Source organism: Ictidomys tridecemlineatus, chromosome 10 (genome assembly GCF_052094955.1).
Source record: "Ictidomys tridecemlineatus isolate mIctTri1 chromosome 10, mIctTri1.hap1, whole genome shotgun sequence".
In the NCBI taxonomy this organism is placed as follows: Eukaryota; Metazoa; Chordata; class Mammalia; order Rodentia; family Sciuridae; genus Ictidomys; species Ictidomys tridecemlineatus.
Genome location: NC_135486.1, coordinates 107,115,625 through 107,138,629, shown reverse-complemented (window position 1 = coordinate 107,138,629; position 23,005 = coordinate 107,115,625). Strand labels below are relative to the sequence as shown.

General features: G+C 47.8%; 2 protein-coding genes across 5 annotated transcripts in view; both read right to left on the bottom strand.

The window, feature by feature from the left end:
* Radil (Rap associating with DIL domain) overlaps positions 1–20,318 on the bottom strand; it is a 56,405-nt gene extending 36,087 nt beyond the window's left edge. For 3 of the 4 annotated variants that reach the window (XM_078023663.1, XM_078023665.1, XM_078023664.1), the window contains exons 1-2: positions 20,164–20,318; positions 15,264–15,859 (exon numbers count right to left, since the gene is read on the bottom strand). In XM_078023663.1, coding sequence (XP_077879789.1) covers positions 15,264–15,798 — 535 coding nt within the window. In that variant the 5' untranslated portion in view covers positions 15,799–15,859; positions 20,164–20,318. Of the gene's footprint in view, positions 1–15,263; positions 15,860–16,459; positions 16,672–20,163 lie in introns of those variants that run through there. The other variant, XM_040278620.2, reaches the window with a different exon arrangement.
* Papolb (poly(A) polymerase beta) lies at positions 4,115–6,530 on the bottom strand. The gene is given in 2 exon segments (XM_005343023.5): positions 4,115–4,478; positions 4,480–6,530. Coding segments are annotated over 2 exon segments (1,908 nt in total). The 5' UTR covers positions 6,343–6,530; the 3' UTR covers positions 4,115–4,433.
* Positions 20,319–23,005: the final 2,687 nt, after the last annotated feature.

The window sequence follows — 23,005 nt, the reverse complement described above, 5'->3', positions numbered from 1 at the left end:
GATATGTGGGTTGTTTCGAGTTTTAGGCTAACACAAAACACTATCAACACTCCACAGGCTTCTTGGTTACCCATGGGACACAGCCTCTTGGAAAGTGCTTCCCAACTTCTCTGACACCACAGTGTATACAGAAAATTTACGTGGCACATTGGAGGCAGCTAAATGATATATAAAGTCCCAGATGCAGCTATGGGCCCACAGACTCTGGCCATCCCAAGGGTTAAGGGGACCAGAGAGATGAAGCACATCCATGCCCCCCAGCATGATGCAAAGATTTCGAGTAGAACATCTGGGACTCCAGCGTAGAGGCATGTCAACCTAACTAGATAAGGCCAACTGTTCCCAGAGGGGTCAAAACAACGTGCACTATCCTTGGCCCTGTGCTGAGGTTCCCACTGCTCCTCAACCTCATCAACCTAGATATTGTGAGCCTTTTTCATTTTTGTGAAAAAGTTTTTTCCTAAGCTGGGCATGGTGGTGCACTCCTGTAATCCCAGAGACTGGGGAGGCTGAGGCAAAAGGATCCCAAATATAAGGCCTCTGCAATTTAATGAGATCTGTCTCAAAATTTAAAACAATAGTTTTTTCCCTGGTCTTAATTCATATTTTATTTCTTACAAGAATAGGATCTTTTCTTATTGATTGATCATTCCTAGTTCCTTTTCTGTGAAATGCCTGTATATTTCTTTTGCCCATTTTTAACTGATTTATTTGATCTTTTTAAATATATTTTTTCTTGCCATCTTTAATATATTTTGGACATTAATCATTTGTCAGTTTTATGTATTACAAACTCTTCTCCCCAATTAAGATTATTTGTCAGCTTTTCATTTTCATTATTTGATGAAGAAAATCTTTTGTTATCAATTTCTTCTTATATGGTTAGAGCTTTTCTGGGTCCTCCTTAGGAAATTCTTCTGTGTCATTTGTTACTGATTCCTAGCTTACAATACTGAATTCACACAACATATTTTAGGAGTCAGATACTTGGAAATATGTTGAATATTACTTTCTAACCTAGCACGGAGGTTAATTTTTATACATGCTCAATACTTACTCCAGAATTATATGAATTTTCCAGTTGTCAGGTGGAGAGTTCTATAATGAATGTCCTGGAAATCACTGATAGCAAACAAACAATGGTGGGGGCAGGAGATGGGTGACAGATCCAGCCCTGGCCATCTGCTAATGTATTGTCAGTGTCTGCTTTCGTTCTACAAAGCAGAGTTAAGTGGTTGTGACAGAGACCGTATGGTCTCACAAAACTGAAACGATGTACTAGCTGGCCCTTTATAGAAAAAGATCACCAACTTCTACACTAGATTGAGTTCAAAAACCATTTCCCTTCTACCTTTTGTCTGCTCAATATCAGAGCTGTTTTTAAATTTTCTTTGATGATGACACATTTGGCAATACCCATTAATCTCTGCTGTTATTTTATGCAAGCTAATTTATCAGGTGCAAAGAAGTTACAAATGGTCCCATTTTCCTGGTGCATGCTTTCTTCTATCATTAATGCAGTGGCCCTCTCGTCCCGTAACTGTTTTTGAAATGTTTGAATGTTGTTGTTACAGTACCAGCTTCTTCTCATTAGCTTATCCCCACCCCACCCCCAAACACCATTTTCATGCCTTACATTTTGAATGTCTCTTGAAAATAAAATAACACACAGCCTGACTTAATTTTTCCACAGACTCTGACAATCTGTCTTTTACTCCAGATGTTTCATCCACTTTTAGTAGTGATGGGTATGTTTGTCTTAATTCCCACTACCTTAGATAATTATCTCCTTCTCTATTTGTCTCTTTTCCCTCCTTTCTGTTTTGCATTCTTCTTTTTGGTGAGGAGGGGTACCATGGATTGAGCCCAGAGGCACTTAACCACTGAACCACATCCCCAGTCCTTTATTTTAGAGACAGGGTCTCGCTAAGTTTCTTAGGGCCTCACCAAATTGCTGAGGCTGGCTTTGAATATGTCATCCTCCTGCCTCAGCCTCCCAAGCCACTGGGATTACAGGTGTGCATCACCACACCCAGCTTTTGCACTCTTTTGTATTAAGTTTTAACTCCATTTAAAAATTATTATTGAAAGAGCTGAAGTTTTAACCCTTTCATTTGCCCAACATTATACCATACATTTTAGGGTCAGTAAAGTTGAAAAATTCATCAGTGTTTCTACCCTCTTTCAGAACAATGTAAGAACATCTGAATTCTTATCAGATTTAAACATTATTCAGTATTTTAGTTTCACTTATTTGTTTGCCACTTATTTTTATTGTGTTTGTAATGGAGAAATACATTATCTGTTTTCAAAATAGTGCTTGAAAATACAAGGAGTACAGATACTACATAACAAAGCAAACCCCAGGCATGAGACTCTACATATATCACATGAAAAAATAGTCTGATATTCAGGTAATAAAAACTAGAATTAAAAAGTCCCAAGTTTCCAGCTTGGTAAAACAGGTATGGCTACATGAAACACTTAATAAACTAATTTTTTTGCCAATGTGTAAACAAAATGACAAGACTAAACTTGTGCCTGGAGATTTCAACCAAACACCATAGCTATTCAAAATACAGATACTGTGCACGTTTCACCTGATTTATTATTGTCATGGAAGGGTAAGGTGACTGCACAGGGCGAAGACGTGAGACACAGAAATATTGTATACCAGATATCAGAAAGTCTCAATTACTGCATAGCCTAAAAGGAAAAAGACTATCTTCCAACTTTGGAAAATTTATCTAGAAGGACAGGGAAAGAGTCTAAACATTGCAGTTTAACATGAAACAAGAAAAAGAATGCACGCATGGGAAAAGGGAACACAGGTGGGAGAGGGGAAGACAGAACCAGGCTACTTGGAAAATCTGTTAAGTCTTCTGGGCTTTCATTCATCTACATCCATTATCCCTCGTGGTTCCTGGACATGGGTATTCAGCTGCTTATGCTCTATTATGAGGGATCCTTTTTAAAGAACAGTATTTCTAATCTTGGATAAAAACGAAAGAATAGAAAGCTAACTAGCTATCAAATGCTTTCTAGAAATTATTTTTATATGACTACATGAAAAATCCACTGATGGTTTTTGGTAAGTCTTTAAAAAATAACAATTGGTTAAAGATTCTTGCAGAAAATGTCTTTTTTTGCCTATGGAAAAGACAAAGATTGGGAATTAGCTTTCCTATAAAGCAGTATTCTATGGAATTTGTAAAACTTCTCAGACACAGAGATTAAATATTTAGTGAAGTTTTACTGAAATATTAGCCATGGAATCAATTTGGTGTTTTGTGCCATGTGGCACAAGATTGTTGGTTTCACATCATGGTTTAGAAAATACTAGATTTCCATGTTTTTTAATGAAACAACATACAAGCATACCCTGTGCACACAGCAAAGAGAAGAGGGTAGAGGCCATAAGCTTATTTTAGGACAAATGATTGAGGACAGGAGAATATGGAGCTTTGCTAGCTCAAAGAAAATGTCTGATTGCTGATCATGCGCTCTCTAATATCATCCTACAGCTATCATTTCTAGGTCATGTCCCATCAAAACCAAACACTTAGTAATTACTGTTTTGATGTCAAATATATACCCAAGAGTTGACATTTCATTTTTAAGGGTTTGCAGTTATCTCACAGGGACTGAGTTACATGTACTTATATGCTTTCTCTGAAGTATATTACACCACTGCACAATGGTATCCAATTTTAAGATCAGTACTGAAGAAACTTCTTCAAGGAAAAAAAAAAACTAAAATTCACCAAGCTGAAAAAGCCAAAATTAGTTATGATTTCTAACCTTAAAAAAAGTACATAAAGTGCATTATTAATATTAGAAATTCTGATATTAGTTTGTATTGCAAATTTCCCCCAAAAATGCATCAAACATAAATTCAGTCCAGATGTCAGTCATGGGTACAAATATAGTTGTTTTTTTCTTTTCTATATTTTTCTCATCTTTTAAGAGTAGTAGTCTCTTTGAAATAGTTAATGTACTGGGACTAACACAAATAATCTGAGGCATTAATAACGGCACTTCTAGCTTCACATACTAATCTGGACTTCTGATCAAGATTAAGTCAGTAAAGGAAGTTACCAAGTGAACATTAATCTTTTGAGTCATATCTAGTCTGGTACCCTTGTTCTCCTTCTTTAGCATTTGAAGACAACAGGTTGAGTTGGCAGATATTGTTTATGGGCCCTTGTGGTTGTCTTTATCCATTTCCATTCAGTATGTTTTACTGAATTCTTGATAACAGGAATAGGATCTGGAGAGAGAACAGGGATACCAAGTATATCTGAGCCAGATGTTTCCTGAGAGGCCAACAGAGAAGTTGCTGTCTGTTTCTAACTGAGCTGTACTTATCTGGTTGTTGCCCTTCTGTTCTGGTTTTCTGTCTTTATGAAGTGAGAATGTCCTCTACATTCCTACTATAGGATTAGGTATATTAGTTGCTGCATTTCCTGAAGGTCTAGGTGGATGATTTACCAAATGTGTTGAAGAAACAACTCTGGTGACTGTGGGCTTTGGTGGTGGAGAAATGGTAGGCTGTGAGGGAGTCTGAGGAATGCTTTCACTCAATGTAACCCCTGAGCTTTCACTGGGATTCACTTGTTGCAAGGAAACTTCAGGAGCCTGTATGTTGGTCACAGATGTTGCCATCACAGCCAGAGCAGGACTGCTTCTTCCCTGAGGGCTGCCAGTCAATGGGCCAGTCTTTGTGGCACCCATAGGTAAAGGCACAGACATGCTGTTTTCACTATCTACAGTCAAGTGGAGGTTGCTGTCATTTACAGCTGACAACATTATACCTTCTGCAGAATGTGTTTTCTTTTTCTGAAGAACATGATTAGGGAGTAGTTGATGAAGCTCCTTTCTTCTTAAATGCATTGCAGCAATTTTCATATCCATCTCAAACATCTTACTATTTATTGCTTGCCTATAAACTGTATCTGTGAAAGACTGAATATCATAGGTAAGATCAATACTGAGAGTTTCAGAATTTTCTGGCTTTTTTAACACTAACCCAATCACCCACATTGTACGAAATTCTTCCTTGTCAGGATTTTCTTTGGGTGCTGGAAATGACTGGGGATTCACGTGTGCCAGTGTAATAAATTCATTCTTCTCTAAGCTCCCAACCAGAATTCGGATCTTTGATTCCACCAAGCCCACCCATTCTAGATGTTGTTTTTCTGTTGGTGCACTTGCCAGAAGTACAATATAATGTTTGTACTTTTGAAAGAAGCTTGGAGCTTCAAAAAGTTTGGACCACTCTGCCTTGTTCAGCAAAATTTCATGTGTGATAGCAAGCCCTTGCTTAAACTCCTCAATCATGACCATCCTGGTTGAAACTGAAACATTGTATGTGGAGTTCTGCTGTGGATATGCTGGTGTGATTATAGGCATAAGATGGTACCTATCACTGGGATTTACTCTTGGGTCCCACACAGGTAAATTAAGATTTCGTTCTTCAGGCTCTTTTAATAACACTGGATTTGGCCATTCCCATTCAGAAAACACCAGGAAAAATTTACGAACAAGAGTTGATGCTATTGCATTTGGATAAAGCTGGCAGGTTCTTGCTACTAGCATAGCCCAGGAAACACCTCCAAGGAAACCTAATATATTGGAATAGATATTGTGGCATTTGGCCCACAATTTGATGGCTCTCAGAGTTAGCCTGAAGTTGTCAATGTTTGGTACTAGATGCAAAATTTCATCAGTTACCCGGCAGCCATTTAGGCTTCTTATGCATCTAATATCTAAATTTTTAAGCAGACTGTCATCTCTTAAGTCCAAATCTTCTGGAATAGTCTGCAATGCTAATCTTGCAAACAAAATATCTATCTCTATCCCATCAAAACACAGTTTGATCACTGGTACAAATGCCTCCTCAACGGCCCTTAAATCTTTGACTTCTTCCTGTAGTTTCAATTTATCATAAAATGAGGTGAAAAAGTCGCTGCGGTCGACATGTCTCGGCGCGACGCACAGCGCATCGATATCGGCACCCTTCGTGTGCACTCCCAGTCTGTAAGAGCCGAACGTGAAAATTTTCCCCCCAACACTCTCAGTCACAGCTTGCGGAAGACTCTTGCTTTCACTGATTTCGCGTATCCACTCCTTCACCAAGTTGTTTAGTTTTTCCAAAATTAGAATCCTGCGCTGCAGCTCCTCTTCCTCCTCGAACACCCCGAAGGGCTTCAGGGTCTCCACCAGCTTCTGCGTGAGCTCGTGGTCCGTGTCCCTGGGGGCGGCCAGGCTGATCGCCGAGGAGATGCCGCAGGGTTGCGGCGGCGCCAGCGGCGCTCCCGGGCCGGCCGCGGGAAACGGCATCGCGCCTAGCGCCGGCGCCGCCCAGGCACCTGGCCCGCCACCGCGCCCTGGGCGGCCGCCGCCCGGCTCATGATCCGCTAGGCGGGAGGGGCGGGATCCACTGCCCCGCCGCCGCTCGGCTCCGCCGCCTCAAGCGCTCCCCCGCCTTCCCCCCGGGGCCAACATGGCGCCGGGCCCTCGGCGGCGGCGTTCCAGGCGGGCCGCGCACGCGCGCGCCTGCGCACCGGCCGCCACGGCCTCGCGAGAGTCGGAGGTCTCGGCCTGGCCGCGGGGCCTATGTCGCTGTGAGCCGAGGCACGCGGCTCTCCCGCTTCTCCCTCCTGGAACTTCCTCTGACTTTCGCCCTAGCGCGCGTCCCCAGAACTCCTTTCGCCGGCCCGTACCGCGGCGGCCGTGTCGCCTCCGGCGGAGCTGCGCCGACCCGCGGTGTTTCCCACCAGTGCACCTGCCTTGCTTCCCGCCTCCCCAGGCCGCAGTCCCCGGCCACAGGCCACAAATAACCGGGCCGAGCGCCGTGCAACCCGTCGCCGAGGGTTGACTCACATACTCTTGCATCTCCTGACCTCCTCATTCTCAGGCCTGTCCCACCATTCTCCTGCTTCTTTTCCTTAAAACACATGGTACACCTCATCCTGTCTCCCAGTTCTCTCCTCTCCGCAGACGCTTAATCTTGTTCTTTTTCAAGTCATCTCTGCTTTTGGAGTAACTGTGTTTCTGCATGATTTGTATGTACCGTTATTTCTTTAAATATATCAATCATACTTATTATTTAGCACAGCATAACCAATGACTCCTAATTCTAACGCTCTCGAGAACCCCGTTCTATACAGTTCGTGGTTTTCCACTGGCTCAGAGAGCACTGCTTGTCATTTTGCACGTGAACTCGTTTCTGTTGAGGTCTGGGATGCCTGTGTGGAGGAAGCGTCCTCCCGAAGAGGATCTGCGTGGTTTCCACCCGATGCCCTTGCGCCACCACATCGCAGACACTGTCATCTACTTTCCCATCCAGGGATTGTCCAGACCATGGAAGTGCAAGTTGAACCCCAAATACATGGTAGGACACAGTGGTTTTCAATTCTAAGGCAGAGTCTGCCCTACCCAGAGCCCAGGTTAAGAATGACAATTGTCATTTCTTACCAGGAAGAAGATCCTTCTGATTCCATCTTTTCTCTCAGCACCCTTTAATTATTCACCTCTCTCAAGGGTGGAGGCGGTATCAGTTCCAACTCCCAACCTTTTACAGCCTCAAGGGCTTTAGGTCTTTTCCTGGGCAGCTATTAAGCTTGAAGTTTCTTGGTTGCCAAGACTGACAGATGCCTCCAGGGCGATAATAGTTTGAGAATCAGCTAAGCGTCTAAGTTTTCAGGTCCCTTTTTTTCACCCCTACACTTTCCTTTGTTTTCTTGGGTCCTCACCTATTTATGCATTTAAAACACATTATTACTTAATTCTAGTTATTCATCATAATAGTTTTAAATATTGCAAACTTTTTCTTCCAGGATATCACCTATTTTTTCATTTTATCTATATAGTGTTTTTCAGTTTGTTTGATATTTACATCAGTTTATATTTGATATAATAAAATCTACCTACTTTTTCTTCTTTTAAAAAAATAGTTGTTAATGGACCTTTATTTTATTTATTCATATTTGGTGCTGAGAATCGAACCCAGTGCCTCACACATGCTAGGCAAGTGCATTTCCGCTGAGCTACAACCCCAGCCCCTACTTTTGTCTTCTTATAGCATGCACTTTTTAAGCCTTATTTTTGAAAACTCTTTTTCTACATAATTTTACCTTTGACATCTGGGTTTTTAATGTATTTGGAGTAAGGATCTAATTTTTATTTTTCTCCATATGGGTGAAAACAATTATCCCAACACCATTTCATAAAATCCTGTCCTCAGGATTTATTTTGGTTTCTACATCACAACACATTTCCTGGGTCATTTGCTTTTGCCCTCTCTATTCCATTCCTCTGGTCTACTTGTCTGTTCCCTCCCCTAAAACTACATAATTCCAGTTACCATGGCTTCATAGTGTAATCTCAATGTGGAAAAGATCAGTCCTTCCCACTTTGGCTTTTCCTGCAAGGTGTTTATGACTCTATTCTTTCACAGAGATGTACACTCTGACCAAAGACAGCCCAGCAAAGATGGACTCTGGCAGCTTAATATACTGATTCCACTCTATCTGTATACATCTGAAACCTCTAGAGATATTTCTGCCACTTTTAACTTTCAAACAACAAAAAAAGGTATTTGGTTAGCATTTTCTATGTTAATATATAGTATCTGAAACTATGAGATGCTACTCAATGTGATTTAAACACATCTTGTAAAACAACCAACATTATAGGTCACATTTGGAAACCAGTAGATATTAACATGGTTTAAATGTTAGTAATAACAAAGCTACAGTATTAGTACTTCTTGGAAATACTTCAAATGTTGACAGGACAAAATGAGGTCTCTATTTCCATTTAACCAAATTCAAAATTTGCTCTTATGTTTGCCTGTTTCCAGATGGCTTTAAAGAGGCCAATTCATCTTACTAAAATTTGGTGCAATACAAAAAGGTTAGAAGAACAGGTCATTTTGTTGCAGTTGCAAGACAAATACTGACTAGTGAAGTTTTGAAAATATACTTCTAGAATTTTTAAGTCATTTTCAGTAAAACAGTAAAGAGGATTTAGAAAATAGGAATTGAAAGTCATTTAGTTGGACTGGATTGTGGCTCAGTGATAGAGCGCTTCCTGGCATGTGTGAGGTTCAATTCTCAGCACTACATATAAATAAATTAATTAAATAAAGGTCCATCAAAAACTAAAAAATATATATTTTAAAAAAGAGTCACTTGGTTTATAAAATCATTAGATATTCATGACAGCCATGAATGTGTACCCACATTTTGAGTATCTCAATTTAGAGTCAAGTGCTGAGAAAAATCAAGAATTTTCAACTTGGGACCACAAAATTTGAGGGTTGAAGAATAACTGGTATTCTTCTCCCCCTTACCTACACACACCCGTGTCCTCAGCCTGATAACAGAAGAAGCATTCCTTCCAGTCCTGTGCTCAAACCCCCAGGAAGGGCCTGGACCGCCCTCCCCCAATGCAGCCCACTCAGATACACTCTTCCTGGCTAAAATTCTCCCCTGGGTGAAAGCTGTCAGATCAAAATGAAGTCGCTTGTGTCAAAACCTAAAATAAATAAATAGAGCTGTGGCATCATGAAGGAGAGGATCTCATGCACACACATCTTATATCAAGAATTATCACAGGAGACTACCAGAACCTCAGCCTCGCACAAAGGCCACCACCACCTGATACAGAAATACTTCTATAACAACATTTGCCCAGCAACTGCCTGTCCAGCCTTGGACAGGTGCCATCCTTGTTACTGATCCTTATAGCCAAAGGTAATTATTTCTGAACATCTTAGGTAAACTTTAAAACCCATTTTATGTTTAAAAACCCTTTTCTTTCTTTGCCTTCTTGGATAACAGGTAATTTAGTATAGCACATGTATTCCCATCATGATGCTAATTTCTGATTAAATTCATTATCAAGAATTTTTGAGCTGGGTGCTATAATCCCAACAACTTGGGAGGCAGGAGGATTGTGAGTTCAAAGCCAGCTTCAGCAAAATCGAAGCACTAAGCAACTCAGTGAGATGCTGTCTTGAAATAAAATTTAAAAACAGGGTTGGGGATGCAGCTTATTGGTCAAGTGCCCCTGAGTTCAATTCACAGTACAAAAAAAAAAAAGAAATTCTGTGTTATTTAGGTGGCAACTATAATGTCCACCTTGGCCACTCCTTTGCCAATCTGTCTTATTTTGTATCTTTTAAATATCTTACACCAGTGATGACATTCCTGTGCTCTCAGTGTCAACACTAAGCCTCTCCAACAGTGGCTCCTTATAGAATGATGCCAGATATCTCTGCTTCCCCAGGCTCTGGGGATAGGAGGTTCTGCCCACCAGGCCCCAGTGGGGACCACCCAGCTCCCAGGGGACCTTCCAACACAGTGCTTCTATGATGAAACAAGGACATGGATTTTTTTTTAATCTACGCAGAGATGGAAGGAGAACACTGACTGTGAACAACCACCTAAATAAATTTTCTCTGAATTGGAAATGCCCTGAACTGTCTTTCAAAGTCAATTGCTTTTCTAATCTTATATTGGTGGGAAAAAGTGTTGGTTGTTTTGTCTGGCAAAACCACAGGAAATAAATATTTTCCCCAGTGATCCTATCATTGAGAATCTGCAGAGAGGCAGCTGCCCCCAGATGAAAAGAGGCGTGACAATGCAGATGGCCGCCTATGTCTGAAGGTAAGAGCTATTGAAAAGTCATATTTGAAGCAGAAGGAAAAAACTTTCAAAAGAAAATGACCACCAGGATGCTGGAGGGCTCTCCAGGACATAATTCATGGGACATAGATGGCATCATGTGTGAAATACTGGCTGTCCCCAGGGGAGGGGAAATCACTGTCCATGAATGACAAGGTGGCATGACAAAAACAACTGAGCTGGGTACTCAGTGACAACACCTCTGCCACCTCTGCCACCACCTGCCCAGTCGAACTCTAAGGAGCATGTTCCCCCCTGGCTGGGTGTGCTCCAGGGCAGCAGTCCACTGCATGACACCCTTCCCCTTCCCCTGTTCCTGCCAGGAACACTGGTCCCATTCTGGGGTCTTGTGCGTGTGGAAGCTATGACCTGTGAAGGGGCTTTCTCTCCGAGCACTAACCCTCCCACAGACTGAGCCAGACTGTACAGAAGCCACAGAGGACATTGATGGCAGTGTTTGGGTCGAAAGTCCATGGCTGCTTTTGTGGCCCCTGGCCTCTGCTTAGCCTACAGAGGTAACCTCAAATCTTGGTGGCCTTAAAAACTCTCTATGCTTGCCTCGTTATGGCGAAGACACTCAAAGCAAAGGAGGCCCTTCCCCAACAAGAAACCAATGCCCGGCCTCTGAAGGCCATGCAGGAAGGCGCACAGGCAGAGCAGCTCCACATATCCCTCAGAGCCAGGCTTCAGGGACCCCAAACTCTAAGACAGCAGCCTGAGAGAGACAAGTGAGGCCATTGCAGGGGCACACAGCCATCACACTCAAGGGCAAGGACTGGGTGTGGATGACACATAGCCCTTGGGAGCTGAGCACAGGCCTAGAGTCCAATGAAATGGCTCCCAGTGGAGGGCAGGTCTGTCCCCCAAGGGACATGTGACAATATCCAGAGACATGTGCTACACCTGGGGAGCAGGCAGGAGGCAGGAATGCCGCTCCACCCTCTGCCGCACAAAAGCTGCCCTGCGAGCCGCTGAGGAGGCTGAGGAGGCTGAGGAGAGGCGGGATCTGAGCCCCTCACCCGCAGAGGAGGCTAGAGGGGCGTGGGGACCTCCCGTTCTATGCTGCGCTCAGCTCACCTCCCTCTCCCTGCCTTTCCCAAGCCCTGACAGAAACCACATGGCCCTGCCACAGGAGGCCACATGATTGTCATCTTTATCTCAGTAACAGGTCCCAGGACCCTCTCCACACGGCACAGCCCTAGATACCAACTCCGGGGAACAGGAGAGCAGCTGCCCACCGGCGCCCCCTCCATGCCACCTCCCTCGCAGGGCACACCCGTTTTGTTGGCCTGGAAGCCAAAACCGAGCTCTGAGAAGGCAGTGCTCCTGGAAAACTGAATCCTAAAGTGCCTGACAGCCACCCACGGCTCCCAGCAGGCTGTCTGCTCTCATGTCCTGGGGGCTCCCAGCGACTCTCCTGACACTGGTCTGCTGGAGGTGTCCACACGGGCACCTGCTCCCTGCTGCACTCAGCCCCAAACACTCTGCTGAACACTGCCAGCTCGCAGGGACAGCCAGCTCCCGAGAGCCGGGGGACCAGGGACAAAAACTAGGGTTCCATCACTCTGTCACCTGAAGCTCTGGATGGCCAGCCTCATCCACACACACTCGTGCACACACGTGCACACTTTTTCCAGATGAGGTCAGATGATCCTCTCACTGGGGAAGTAGGTACAGCCTCATTTTTGGTCCTTTGAGAAAAGAATGCGGGGGAGGACCTGCCTGGCCCTTCCTTCCATCCTGCTGAAAACGACAGCACCCAGCTCTGTAGTATTAATGTCCCTGCAGCAAATGCCCCACAGAGCCACCACCAACTGTGGGTGGGCCTGCCCTGGGGCCACACTGGGAGCCTGTCAGCACCTGGGGAGGCTCAGAACAGACAGCTTCCTGGGAGGTCTGAATGCCCTTCCCAGGAACGTGTAAGGCAGGGAACACAGCAGCATAGTCAAGAGTGCCAGGAAAAGTGTCCCCTGCCAGAGAGACAAAAAAGCCGTACCTTTCTGGATGTTTCAGTTTAATGCTGACAGTCACCAAGCTGCTACAAAGAACAACTCTTTGGCTTCCTGTGGCCTCCTCACAGTGACTTGGGGTCTCTGTCTCCGCAGTTCCCACAGAGGGGGCAGACAGGGGGCTGTGAGCCCTGGGCAGTGAGGCTCTCAGGAGGGGCCGCCGTCCTGACATCCCAGAGACATCCCCACGTGGGTGTGTGCCACCCCAGCAGGGCAGCCACAGAGATGCCGGCCCAAGGGCTCCAGGCTCCAGGTCAGGCTCTGCTCGCCGCTCTGCTGCAGCAGGACTGAGCACCTGAGGGCCATCCTCAGCTCCCGACTGCATGGAGTCTGCCCTTCCATTCACGCTCTCCAGGGCCTCGCCCCTGCCTGGCCCCAAGCCAGGCTCCATGAGCACGCTGGAATGAAAGGAAGCTCGTGGGCATGCCCTTGACAGTGGACTACCTCACCTCCCCACAGCCCAGGCCATTGGTGAGCTCAGGAGCATGGCCAGGAGGCACGAGAGAAGGAGGTCAGCCAGGAGGATGTCTCTGGAGCCTGGGGCCTGCTTGGGCAGGTAACGTGACTCACTGTAGCCTGACAAGTGGGTCAGTTGGACCGGCCAGCTCAATGGACTCTTTATTGGAAAGGCATTAAAAACCACCAAGTGAAAGCTTCCTCTTGCCCCGACTGGTGTGGAAGGAGCAGCACTAAAGGGCAGCGAGCTCAGAACAAACTCTGCGTCCTGCAATACAAACATGGCCCCACTGTCCTGCGCCAGCCAGCGGCCACCTGCCTGAGCAGAGCAGGCTTTCCAAGGCTCTGCCCCACCTCTGGCACTACACAGCAGCCTTAGGATGGACAGCGCTGGGTGCAGGTCACAGGCAGAGGCCTGGCCCCCAAACTCCACAGCCCCAAGATGGCTCCATGGCGCAGGCTCTCTGGCGTCCACTTGGAAGAGGAGGCGAAGCTAAGAATGACCACAGTGCGGCCGTTTATGTCAAGGGTGCTCTGTCTGTACAAGATGCCCACTCCACCCCACCACCGTCTCTACCTTTTGCAGATACTTTCCATCTCACAGGAGGGCTTTTAGAACGAGGCAGAGGGAACGCAAGTCCTCTAGGTGGTTACAAGGCAGGGTCAGGATGAATACCAAACCTCAGTAAGCGGCAGCCTTTGGGGCAGATGAGGGTCCCCACGCAGACAATGGGAATGGGGGTGCTCATCTGATGAGGCTTAAGCAGAGTTGGCCTGCTTTTCCTTATCACATGCCAGCAACTCTACACGGTGTCAATGAGAGAAGACTCCTCCCAGTGGGAAGGAACTCCCACTGCCACCCCCTCCCACGCTGGGTGCCCCATGGCTTTTGTGCACTCACAGGAATTGCTGGCCACTTCAACAGGATGACACTACACCACCAGGACTTGCTAAGTTCCATGGCCAGCATGGTGGCACGGGCTGCTTCACTAATCCCTTCGTGTCTGTTATCCCCATTCTCCAGATCAGGAAATGCCTCAGGAGGTACCATAACTTACCTGAGGGAACGAGAGGGCCAGTGTTACCTAGAGCCAGCCATGGCACCCACAGCTGGGTCCTATTCAGACCCAAGGCACCCTGGCCTGTGAGGCCAACCGCTCCATCACCACACCTGATGTATACATGGAACCCAAGCCTGGCTCATGCTCAAGCAGGGATGGGGGAATTGAACGGCCATGACACTACATGCAAACCACACCTCGGGAAGGACTAGGTCACAGGAAGCCCTTCTACATCTTCTCCTGGGCAATGTGAGCCCAGTCTACTTTCTTGTATAAAGTAATCGTTTTTTACAGGAAACTAAGAAAATATATTTTAAAAATTTGGTATTTGAAAAATTGTTTTTATGAGGCATGCCTATCAAAATAATCAACTTCTTTCCACCAAATGAACAAGCATCAGACACAAAGCTGTGGGCCACAGGCTGCCGAGGCCTCAAGCCCAAGTAGGCAGAACCACCCTGCTTCCGGCACTTCCCACACAGGACAATAACCAGCCACCTCTGGCTGGGCCTTCCCCAAAAACAGCCTGCAATCACTACAGGTGCCCACCAACCCACTGCACACCCAAATGAAGCCAGTTCACAGCTGGATACCATGTGACCAGAAAGTGCCACGTGGCCTTTGTGACAGCTTTCTTCATTGTCCCTCCATCTGATCCCCAAGATTCACACGGCATCTGAAGGCCCTCTGTAACACCACAGTAACCTGGTAGTTTATGAGGCATACACAGTTCCCTGGGGCTAACAGGCTGGGCAAGACCTGATTAAACAGAAGGACGGATTTGGCCTAAAATACTGCAAGAAGATATTAGGAGCCGATAAAAGGAACCACCAGGCCTCCTGTAGGCAGACAGGCTGAAGGGTGCACCGTGGCATGGGGGTCTTCAAAGGCTCACAGCAGGGTTCCCTCCAGAGCAGACTACCTCCACACCTGTCCCTCCACACACACCCCGACCTCTGCGCCTCGTCGTCCTCTCCTAACCACTACCCTGTGCTTAGACAAAAGGCTTTTCTGGAAACTTCTACCCCTCCTCACTTTCTCACCTGCTGTGATGGTATCCACATCCTTGGCTGCCAGCTCTTCCACGTCTGACCTCTTTCTCAGCTCAAACCTCCGGGATAAACCTTCTCGGGGTTTCCATAATTCCTGGATCAACAGGGGCTTCTCGTTATCCCCAAACACCCGGAAGCACTGGGCCTGCCATGGCCGTCCAGGGGACCCAGCCCGGCCCACCACATCACACAGCACGTACTGGCTGGCACACGCAGGGTCCAGGGCATAGCGCTCCAGGGCCTCCTTCACCAGCTCCTGGGCACTGGAGGTGCCCGTGGCCAGGACACTCTTGTAGTGCGTGCCAGTGCAGACACTGTCCCCAAACACCTTCAGGACACCAGGGGCTGACAGCTGGGTGGAAAGCTCTGCGGGGTCATCGCTGGCACCCAGGCTGCAGAAGCTGGAGTCCAGTTCCCTGTACTTGTAGCTCAGTGTCCGGGACAGCACACTGGACAGCAGCTGGCTCTGTCGCTTCAGCTTGCTCTTGGCGGGTGGAGACATGATGAAGTGCGTCCCATAAAACATGGTGGGCAAGTCTTCATGGGCAGGACCAAGGCTTCAGCCAAAGGGAGGGGATAGACTGGGCCTGGGAGAACAAAGCAAGAGGTCAGCACCAACCATCATGAGCACCAGGAGCAAAGGAAACATGAGTTCCAACCAAGTGGACAGAAGAGTCACTCAGTGTCCCAGCCCTGTGGACACCACCACAGGTCAGACCCCACCAGAGCACCTGCATTGAGGACAGGATCACAGCCTGAGGGGTCACAGGGACAAAGCAGGTTTGATGGGCTGAAACACACTTCAGGGAAAGCCACTACTAAGAAGCATGATGAGGTCACCAAAAGTAAGACATGCTCCGTCCATCACAGGGCTGACTTCCAGGAAGCACGGGGCACAAGGAACAACACAGCTGACAGCTGGGTGAGGGACAGGTTTGCCGGACAGCCTGAATTGGCTCCATGCCCCCAGGTTGAGCCCACCATCCAGGACCACCACAGCCAAGGAAAAGGGATAAACAAGTTGGGGACCAAGCTTCCCTCTCCGTAAACTCTGAAAATCCCCTGCACCAGTCGGTAGTGTGGACTACCAAGTCACCCAGTCAAAGAGACAAGTGGAGCTGGGGAAGCAGGTAAGATGGCAGCCATGTTCACAGCATAATAAGCAATCAGACCCTTGAAACACGAACCTCCAGAAAACGCACTCCTCCACAACCCGGCAGAAGAGGCTGGTCCCACTTGAAGGGACAATTCCCTGGGACACAGCTTAGAATGTCCACACCGCAACAATGGACACAAGGCCTCTTCCAGAACCAGTGGAAGCATGCTTGGAATTTGTGCATTCCACCCACCGCATCCAGCCAGCACAGGCCTCTCCAGGCCAGACACCCAACCTCACTAAGAGGAGAAGCCGGCCTTGCACAGCTTTGTGTGTGTGTGTTCTAGAGTCCTAATTCTAATGTCCTTAGTGTCCCACAGGCTTAGAGGTGGAGATTATTAGTCTCCCTATAAATCTCAGTGGGGCAGGAGAGCAGATAGAAGGGACGGGTTCTCGAGGCATTGCTGTAGGACAAGGGACACTGGAAAGCTGTGCGCATAGTTCCTTGGTGGCTGCATCTCACTTCTGCACTCACCAAAACCAAAAGCAGACAGACCACTGAGCTAGGAGAAGAGCCCGTTTTCTAAAAGGCTTTGGAAAGAGTGGCCCAGGACCCAGTAAAAGCAGCATGGGCACCTGCCATTGTAACTCCAGCCAACTCCTGTGGGTCAATTAACATTCCCAGCCTCAACTCACATGCGGTTCTGTGGGCTTTGAAAGGGAAAGTGGCTGCATAGGGCAGAAGTACCGGGGAGCCCCTCAACAGAAAAGGAGCCACACCATCCTCAGGACACCAAAGAGTGAACTCTCCAGGCCTCCGACACTGACTCTGCAAATCAGTTTTCCTTCAGGCTACCATGCACCTTGGCTGCGTCCTGCTCCCTGAAGCCACAAAGACTGTCATGAATGAACCTGAAAAGCAGGCCACGGCTATTCGGTTGGTGTAGAGCCAGTGGCCTGCCTGCTGCCATGCAGGAGAGAAGCCTGAGAGAAGCCTGAGCTCTTCCGAATCGCTCTGTTAGCTTCACATAGAACACCAATGTGTGCCCTAGAAGGGTGAAACGTCCCCTACTCCTACAACCTACTGCTTATGGTTTACCACTGCAAAGCCTTTTGAAGTACTGGTTTTCCAAAAACCTGAATTTGCAGCTGGGAGTCTGGGGGATGCTAAATAGTCTTAAGCAGGAACACAGGAGGTTCTCTTGGGGCTCAGTGGGTCAAGATATAGAGGAGTCAAGAAGTCAAAGCCAGGGCTGGGGATGTGGCTCAAGCGGTAAGGCACTTGCCTGGCATGCTGGGTTCTATCCTCAGTATCACATAAAATAAAGATGTTGTGTCCACCAAAAACTGAAGAATAAATATTAAAAAAAATTCCTCTCTCTAAAAAAATTAAAAAAAAAAAAGTCAAAGCCTTTGTTTCTCCTCCCCTGAGGTGCATGCCACAAGTCTCTTTATCAAATCCTAAGAAGTCCAGAACCAACTGTGGATTCCCCTCACGGATCCATCATTTATTTTACAGTAAAAGCATTTTCCAAGGGTACTCCTGTCACAAATGTGCGGCTCTGAATCTTCACACCCTATCAGCAGGTTCAAATCATTCCCAAAAAAGTACTTGAATCAGAGATCAGAGTCCCTACAAACAGCCCCTCAAATCAGCCCTTACTGGCCATCCCTAAGGGGTGCACAACCCTGCCTGAGAAATTTCCCATGGGACTCTCAAGATGCCCTTGCTCAAAAACCTCAAGGCTGGAACACATTCTCAGAGGACCTGACTTTCACTTGGCCTAATTGGCCACCTTTCTGGAAGAGAGCAGACATCTCTGCCAGAGGTTCTCCAGGGTCCCAAGCCCAACCCAAAGTGGGCAACAGCATAGCCTCTGCCACCAGGCACCCTCTGGCTCGGAAAGCCTCTGCTTCTGCAGACAGTGTCTGAATGTAAATTTAAGCACAACACCAAAAGCTGTGGAAGCTACGCTTAGTTGGGAAAAAGTCATGATTCAAATTCAAGGAGTATTTAAAAGGCCCCCAGATACAATGGAGAAGTGAACTGGCATCTTGCACACAGAGGTGGACGCAGGCTGGGTGAGTTCTGAGGCTTCCATTAAAAAAAAAAATGGAAAATTACAAATACACAACTGCTAGTCCCCCTTCCAGGGCCTCACAAGTGAGGGGCCCTGGAGCTTGAACTTCAGAGATGCCCCTCCCTCCTTTCCAGCAGCCTCTTGAGCCAGATTCTAAGAAAGAATTAGGAAAATCATGAAAAATAAGAGAGACATATGAGTTGGGAGAAAGTGACTCATTCCTTTCCAAAAACTCCTTCTTAACCCCAAGAAGTCCTGGTAAACCAGAACCTTATCTAGTTGAGGTTTTACAGAAAATTTTCTTCTCCTTATGATCATTCTCCCTGTGGTCATTGCAGAAGGTGCTGCTGTGCACACATCCCTGTGGCCACTTGCACACACACACACTGCTTTCCTTTCTAATCACAAAATGAAGAGTAGAGCCTGTTTGTCTAAAGGGACAAATTTGATTTTTAAAAGGCCAGGAGGAGTGCAGGAAAATCCTACAGAGTGGAGCACGCCCTTCGTAACCAGATCTGTTTTTCTGGAAGTGTGACCTGCCTTTTCCTTTTCTGCTCAATTCTCGCCTCTGTCACACAAACACTAGGGAAAGCGTAGGGCCCAGAGCACCAGGGTGCAGGACGCTTGCTTTGGCAGCTCTCAGAGAATGTTTGTCTCTTGTTCTCAAGAAAGAGTCCCATTTCTGATGAAAACCCAGCCCAAGTCACAGCGGCAGGGGCAGAGACAGAGGTCAGTTGCAGGGCTGACATGGGTGGAGGGATGTCTCTCTGTTCCAACAGGACAATGTGGAACCCATTATCATTCCACCAGGAGGACAAACAGCAAACTTTGCAAACTGAGCTTTATCCCTGCTTCTTCAAATACTATCTTTACAGCTTTGAGACAGAGCGAAGCTTTTGATTGCCAACATAATTCAATCAGGTTTCATTCTGCCTGGTAGGCTCCTGAGAGGGAATGACTTCCCCAGTGGGATTAAAGACTGGCTCCTCTTTGGAATGCACAAGAGGTGGCCCGTGTTAACCGAGACACCGGTAATCAAATTCTTTTTGGCAATTCAGATTAACCAAGCCCTTGACAGGCGACAGGGGCTGGGCGGGCAGGCAGGTCTGCACCCTCCAAGGCCCCACCCACCGGCTCCCCAGGGAAATAAACCAGATCTCCAGAGGCCTGGAGCTCCCGCTCAGCATCTGTCTCCAGGGATGCAGTATTTGTTGGGGGACTGGAAGTGGGACAGAAATAGCGGGGAAACAATGCCTGTCTCCGCACACGGGCGGGGAACGCCTTGCCGGCGGGGAGGTGATGGGGGGCGGGAGAGTGCGGTACCCCGCGCCGCACTCTTCCGCGGCGCCCCGCGCCAGACTCCCGCTCCAAGGCACCTCTAAGGAAATCAATGAGGGGAGTCCCCCGGTGCTGGGGGTTGGCCGCGGGCCCGACCCTGGCAGCCCACGGGCCAGGTCACTCGCGCACCCGGGCCTTCGGGGACCGCGCCGGGCCCGAGAGGAGGTCGGTCACTATGGCAACGAAGCAAGCCTGCCTCCCCCCCACACCCGGATTCCCGGCGGGTAAAAAGCCCCGCGCGGTCCCTCGGCCCCAAGCGCGCGACCCGCCGCCCCCAGCCCGCGGCCCCCGCGCCCCTGGGCCCCCGTAACCTCAGAGCAGCACAGCCTGGGCCACCCCCGCCACCGCCTACCCTCCTCGCGCGCCCCCCACTCACCTCCAACGCTGCCCTCCGCTGCCGCCGCCGCCGCGTCCCCGCGCGGCTCCCACGCCCGCCGTTAGCGGGAGCCGGTGCCTGGGACCTGCACGCGCCGCGGCGCCTCCTGCTGGCCGCGCAACGGACGGGGCGGGGCCTCGGGGCGGGGCCTACGAAAGGCGTGGCCTTTGGGAGGGTGGGGCGAGAAGAGGCGGACGGTGAGTTGGAACCTCGGTGCCCAATAGACGAAGAGGAAGCTTCTAGGGGCGGAGCCACCCGTCGAGGAAAGAGGCTGTGCGCTGGTGCCTCCTGCCGGCCACTCAATGGATGGGGATGGGCTAGGGCTCGGGGGCGGGGCCTCTGGAAGGGCGGGTCTCTGCCGGGGGCGGGGCCTGTGCTAAGCCGGGCGCCACTTGGGGCCTCTGTGTTCCCAAGTTGGTTGGGTGATGTTTCCACTCTCACCTTCTGTGTGGGCAGGTGTGGATGGGTACAGAACTGGGCTCCTCGATTTATGAACATCTGAGATATTGGAAGGGAAAAGGGTTTCCTTGCCTCCCACCCAGCAGCTGGAGCTTTAAGAGACAAAGCAGATGGTGGCACTAGGCTTAAACGAGGCAAAACGGGGCCAGGTCAGCTCAGGGGCTCTGGCCCAACTGCCTTCCCTGGTCACTTGTTTTGTTTTTCTTTTATAAAGCCCATGACCTTAGCCCTCTGCCTTGGTGTTAACTTTGAGGAATGCTTCTCACAGGGAGGTTCTTTTAGACTTTTCTGTTGCTGCTGTCCTGAGAGATTCCCGTGGTGTGCGATCACAATGCAGAATTCCCACGCTGGGGCCCCCCTTTTTGTTGACAGTGATGGAGTTATAATATTTCCTAGTAATGACCCCATATTTGAGATGGGGGAATGGGAATGGGGACAGACATCTGTAAATGACCATGTTCTATATGCCAGGCCTTTTACTAAGGGCTTTACCTCGGTTATCTCACTCCACGGTGGCATCAACCCTTGTGAAGCAGATAAGAAAAGAGGTTTGGAGAATCAGGCTGCCCGAGGCTGAGCCAAGACTTGGCTTTTCTGATAAAATAACTCCCACGAATCTTTGCATGACCCCCCCCTCCCCGCAATCCACACCAGTCTGCTCACCCGCCATGGGATGGGAGGTTGTAACCAAAATGGCACGCTGGATTATGTCATGGAGGGCAATCTCCCAAGAGACAATTTCAGAGCTGGAAAGATAGCCTGGGTTTAGGCCTGGGTTTTCCTCCAAAGGTATTCCTCACAATCACCAGGGCCGGGCTTCTACTCTCCCCAAACCCTCTTCCATAGGGATTGGAAAGTTACAGTCTGGGGGCCAGATCCGATTTGCTATTTTTATAAATAAAGTTTTATTGGAACCCAGCTGCAGCCTTTTGTTTGCATATTGTCTATGACTGTTTTTATGCAATAGAGAGACTTTATAGCCCAAAAGCCTAGAACATTTATTATCTGGCCCTTTGTAGAAAAAAAAAAATGTGCTGGTCCCTTCCAGTAACACCCGCTGTCTAGTACTGTTCCTCACCTTTGTGTCTGCCCCGGCCAGTTCTCTGCATTGAGCTCCTTCCTCAACTGAGCTGTACTGCTCAAGCCTCCATAACAAAATACCACAGACAGGTCCTTAAAAAATAGGAGTTTCCTTTTTAAAAAAATATTTTTTTAGTTGTTGATGGATCTTTATTTTATTTGCTTATTTATATGTGGTGCTGGGAATCAAACACAGTGCCTTACATGAACGAGGCAAGTGCTCTACCTTGGAGCTACAACTCCAGCCCCAGGAGTTTCCTTTTTAACAGTTGTGTTTAAGTCCAAGACCAAGGTGACAGCAGGGTTGGTTTCTTCTATGGCCCCTCTCAGATTTAAGTTGGCCACCTTCTCACAGTGTCCTCACCTGGCCTTCCTCTGTGTGTGCCTCTTGCATGTCTCTGTGTATCCTGGTTTCCTCTCCTCTCAAGGACACCAGTCAGATTGGATTAGGGTCCACCCTCATTTAATTTAATCACCTCTTTAAAGTCCTTACCTCCAAATTCAGTCACATACTGAAGTACCGTATGTTAGGGCTTCAACATGTGTATTTTATGGGGACACAATTTCTCCCATAACACCTACTTTCATCACCTGGTTTGTCTCTACTCATCCTTTAAAGCCTCACAGGAAGTGTTACTCTTGTGGTAGTCAACCTCCAAGATGGCCCCCAGTGATTCACAGCTCTTGGTTTTCACACCCTAGACAGACTTACATTGAATAGGACTGAATTGTGTAACCAATAAGGTGTTGCCAAAATGGCACTGTGACTTCCAGAACTACTTAATAAAAGAGCTGCCTTTGCCCTCACTCCCACTTAGATGAGTAATTCTGAAGGAAGCCAGCCGCCATGTTGGGAGGACACTCAAGCAGCTCCAGAGGGAAAGGAGAAAGTGGAGCATCTGCCAACAGTCACCACCCACTCACCATCAGTGTCAGCGAGTGCGCTGGATGTGGTCCCTCCAGCCTCCATAGTCATCAGAATGCTGCATCCCTGACCAACATCTTGATAAAGTCAAATGAGGGACCAGGAGCCAGAATCTCTCAGCAAAGCTGCTCCCAAAGCCCTGGCTCTCATAAATCACATGTGGTAATAAATGGCTATTATTATTGATTCAAGAACTGAGTTTTGGGGGACAGTTTGTTATGTGGCATTAGGTAACTAATACCCATCACTCCAGAAGGCCTTCCCCTCCCCCCCCAAACATGGCTACCTGTCCTTCTTTGAATTCCCACAACCTTTTGTGTTTTTCCTTTTCATTAAGCCAGTCCACATTAGTCAAATTATACTCCTTAAACATAAATC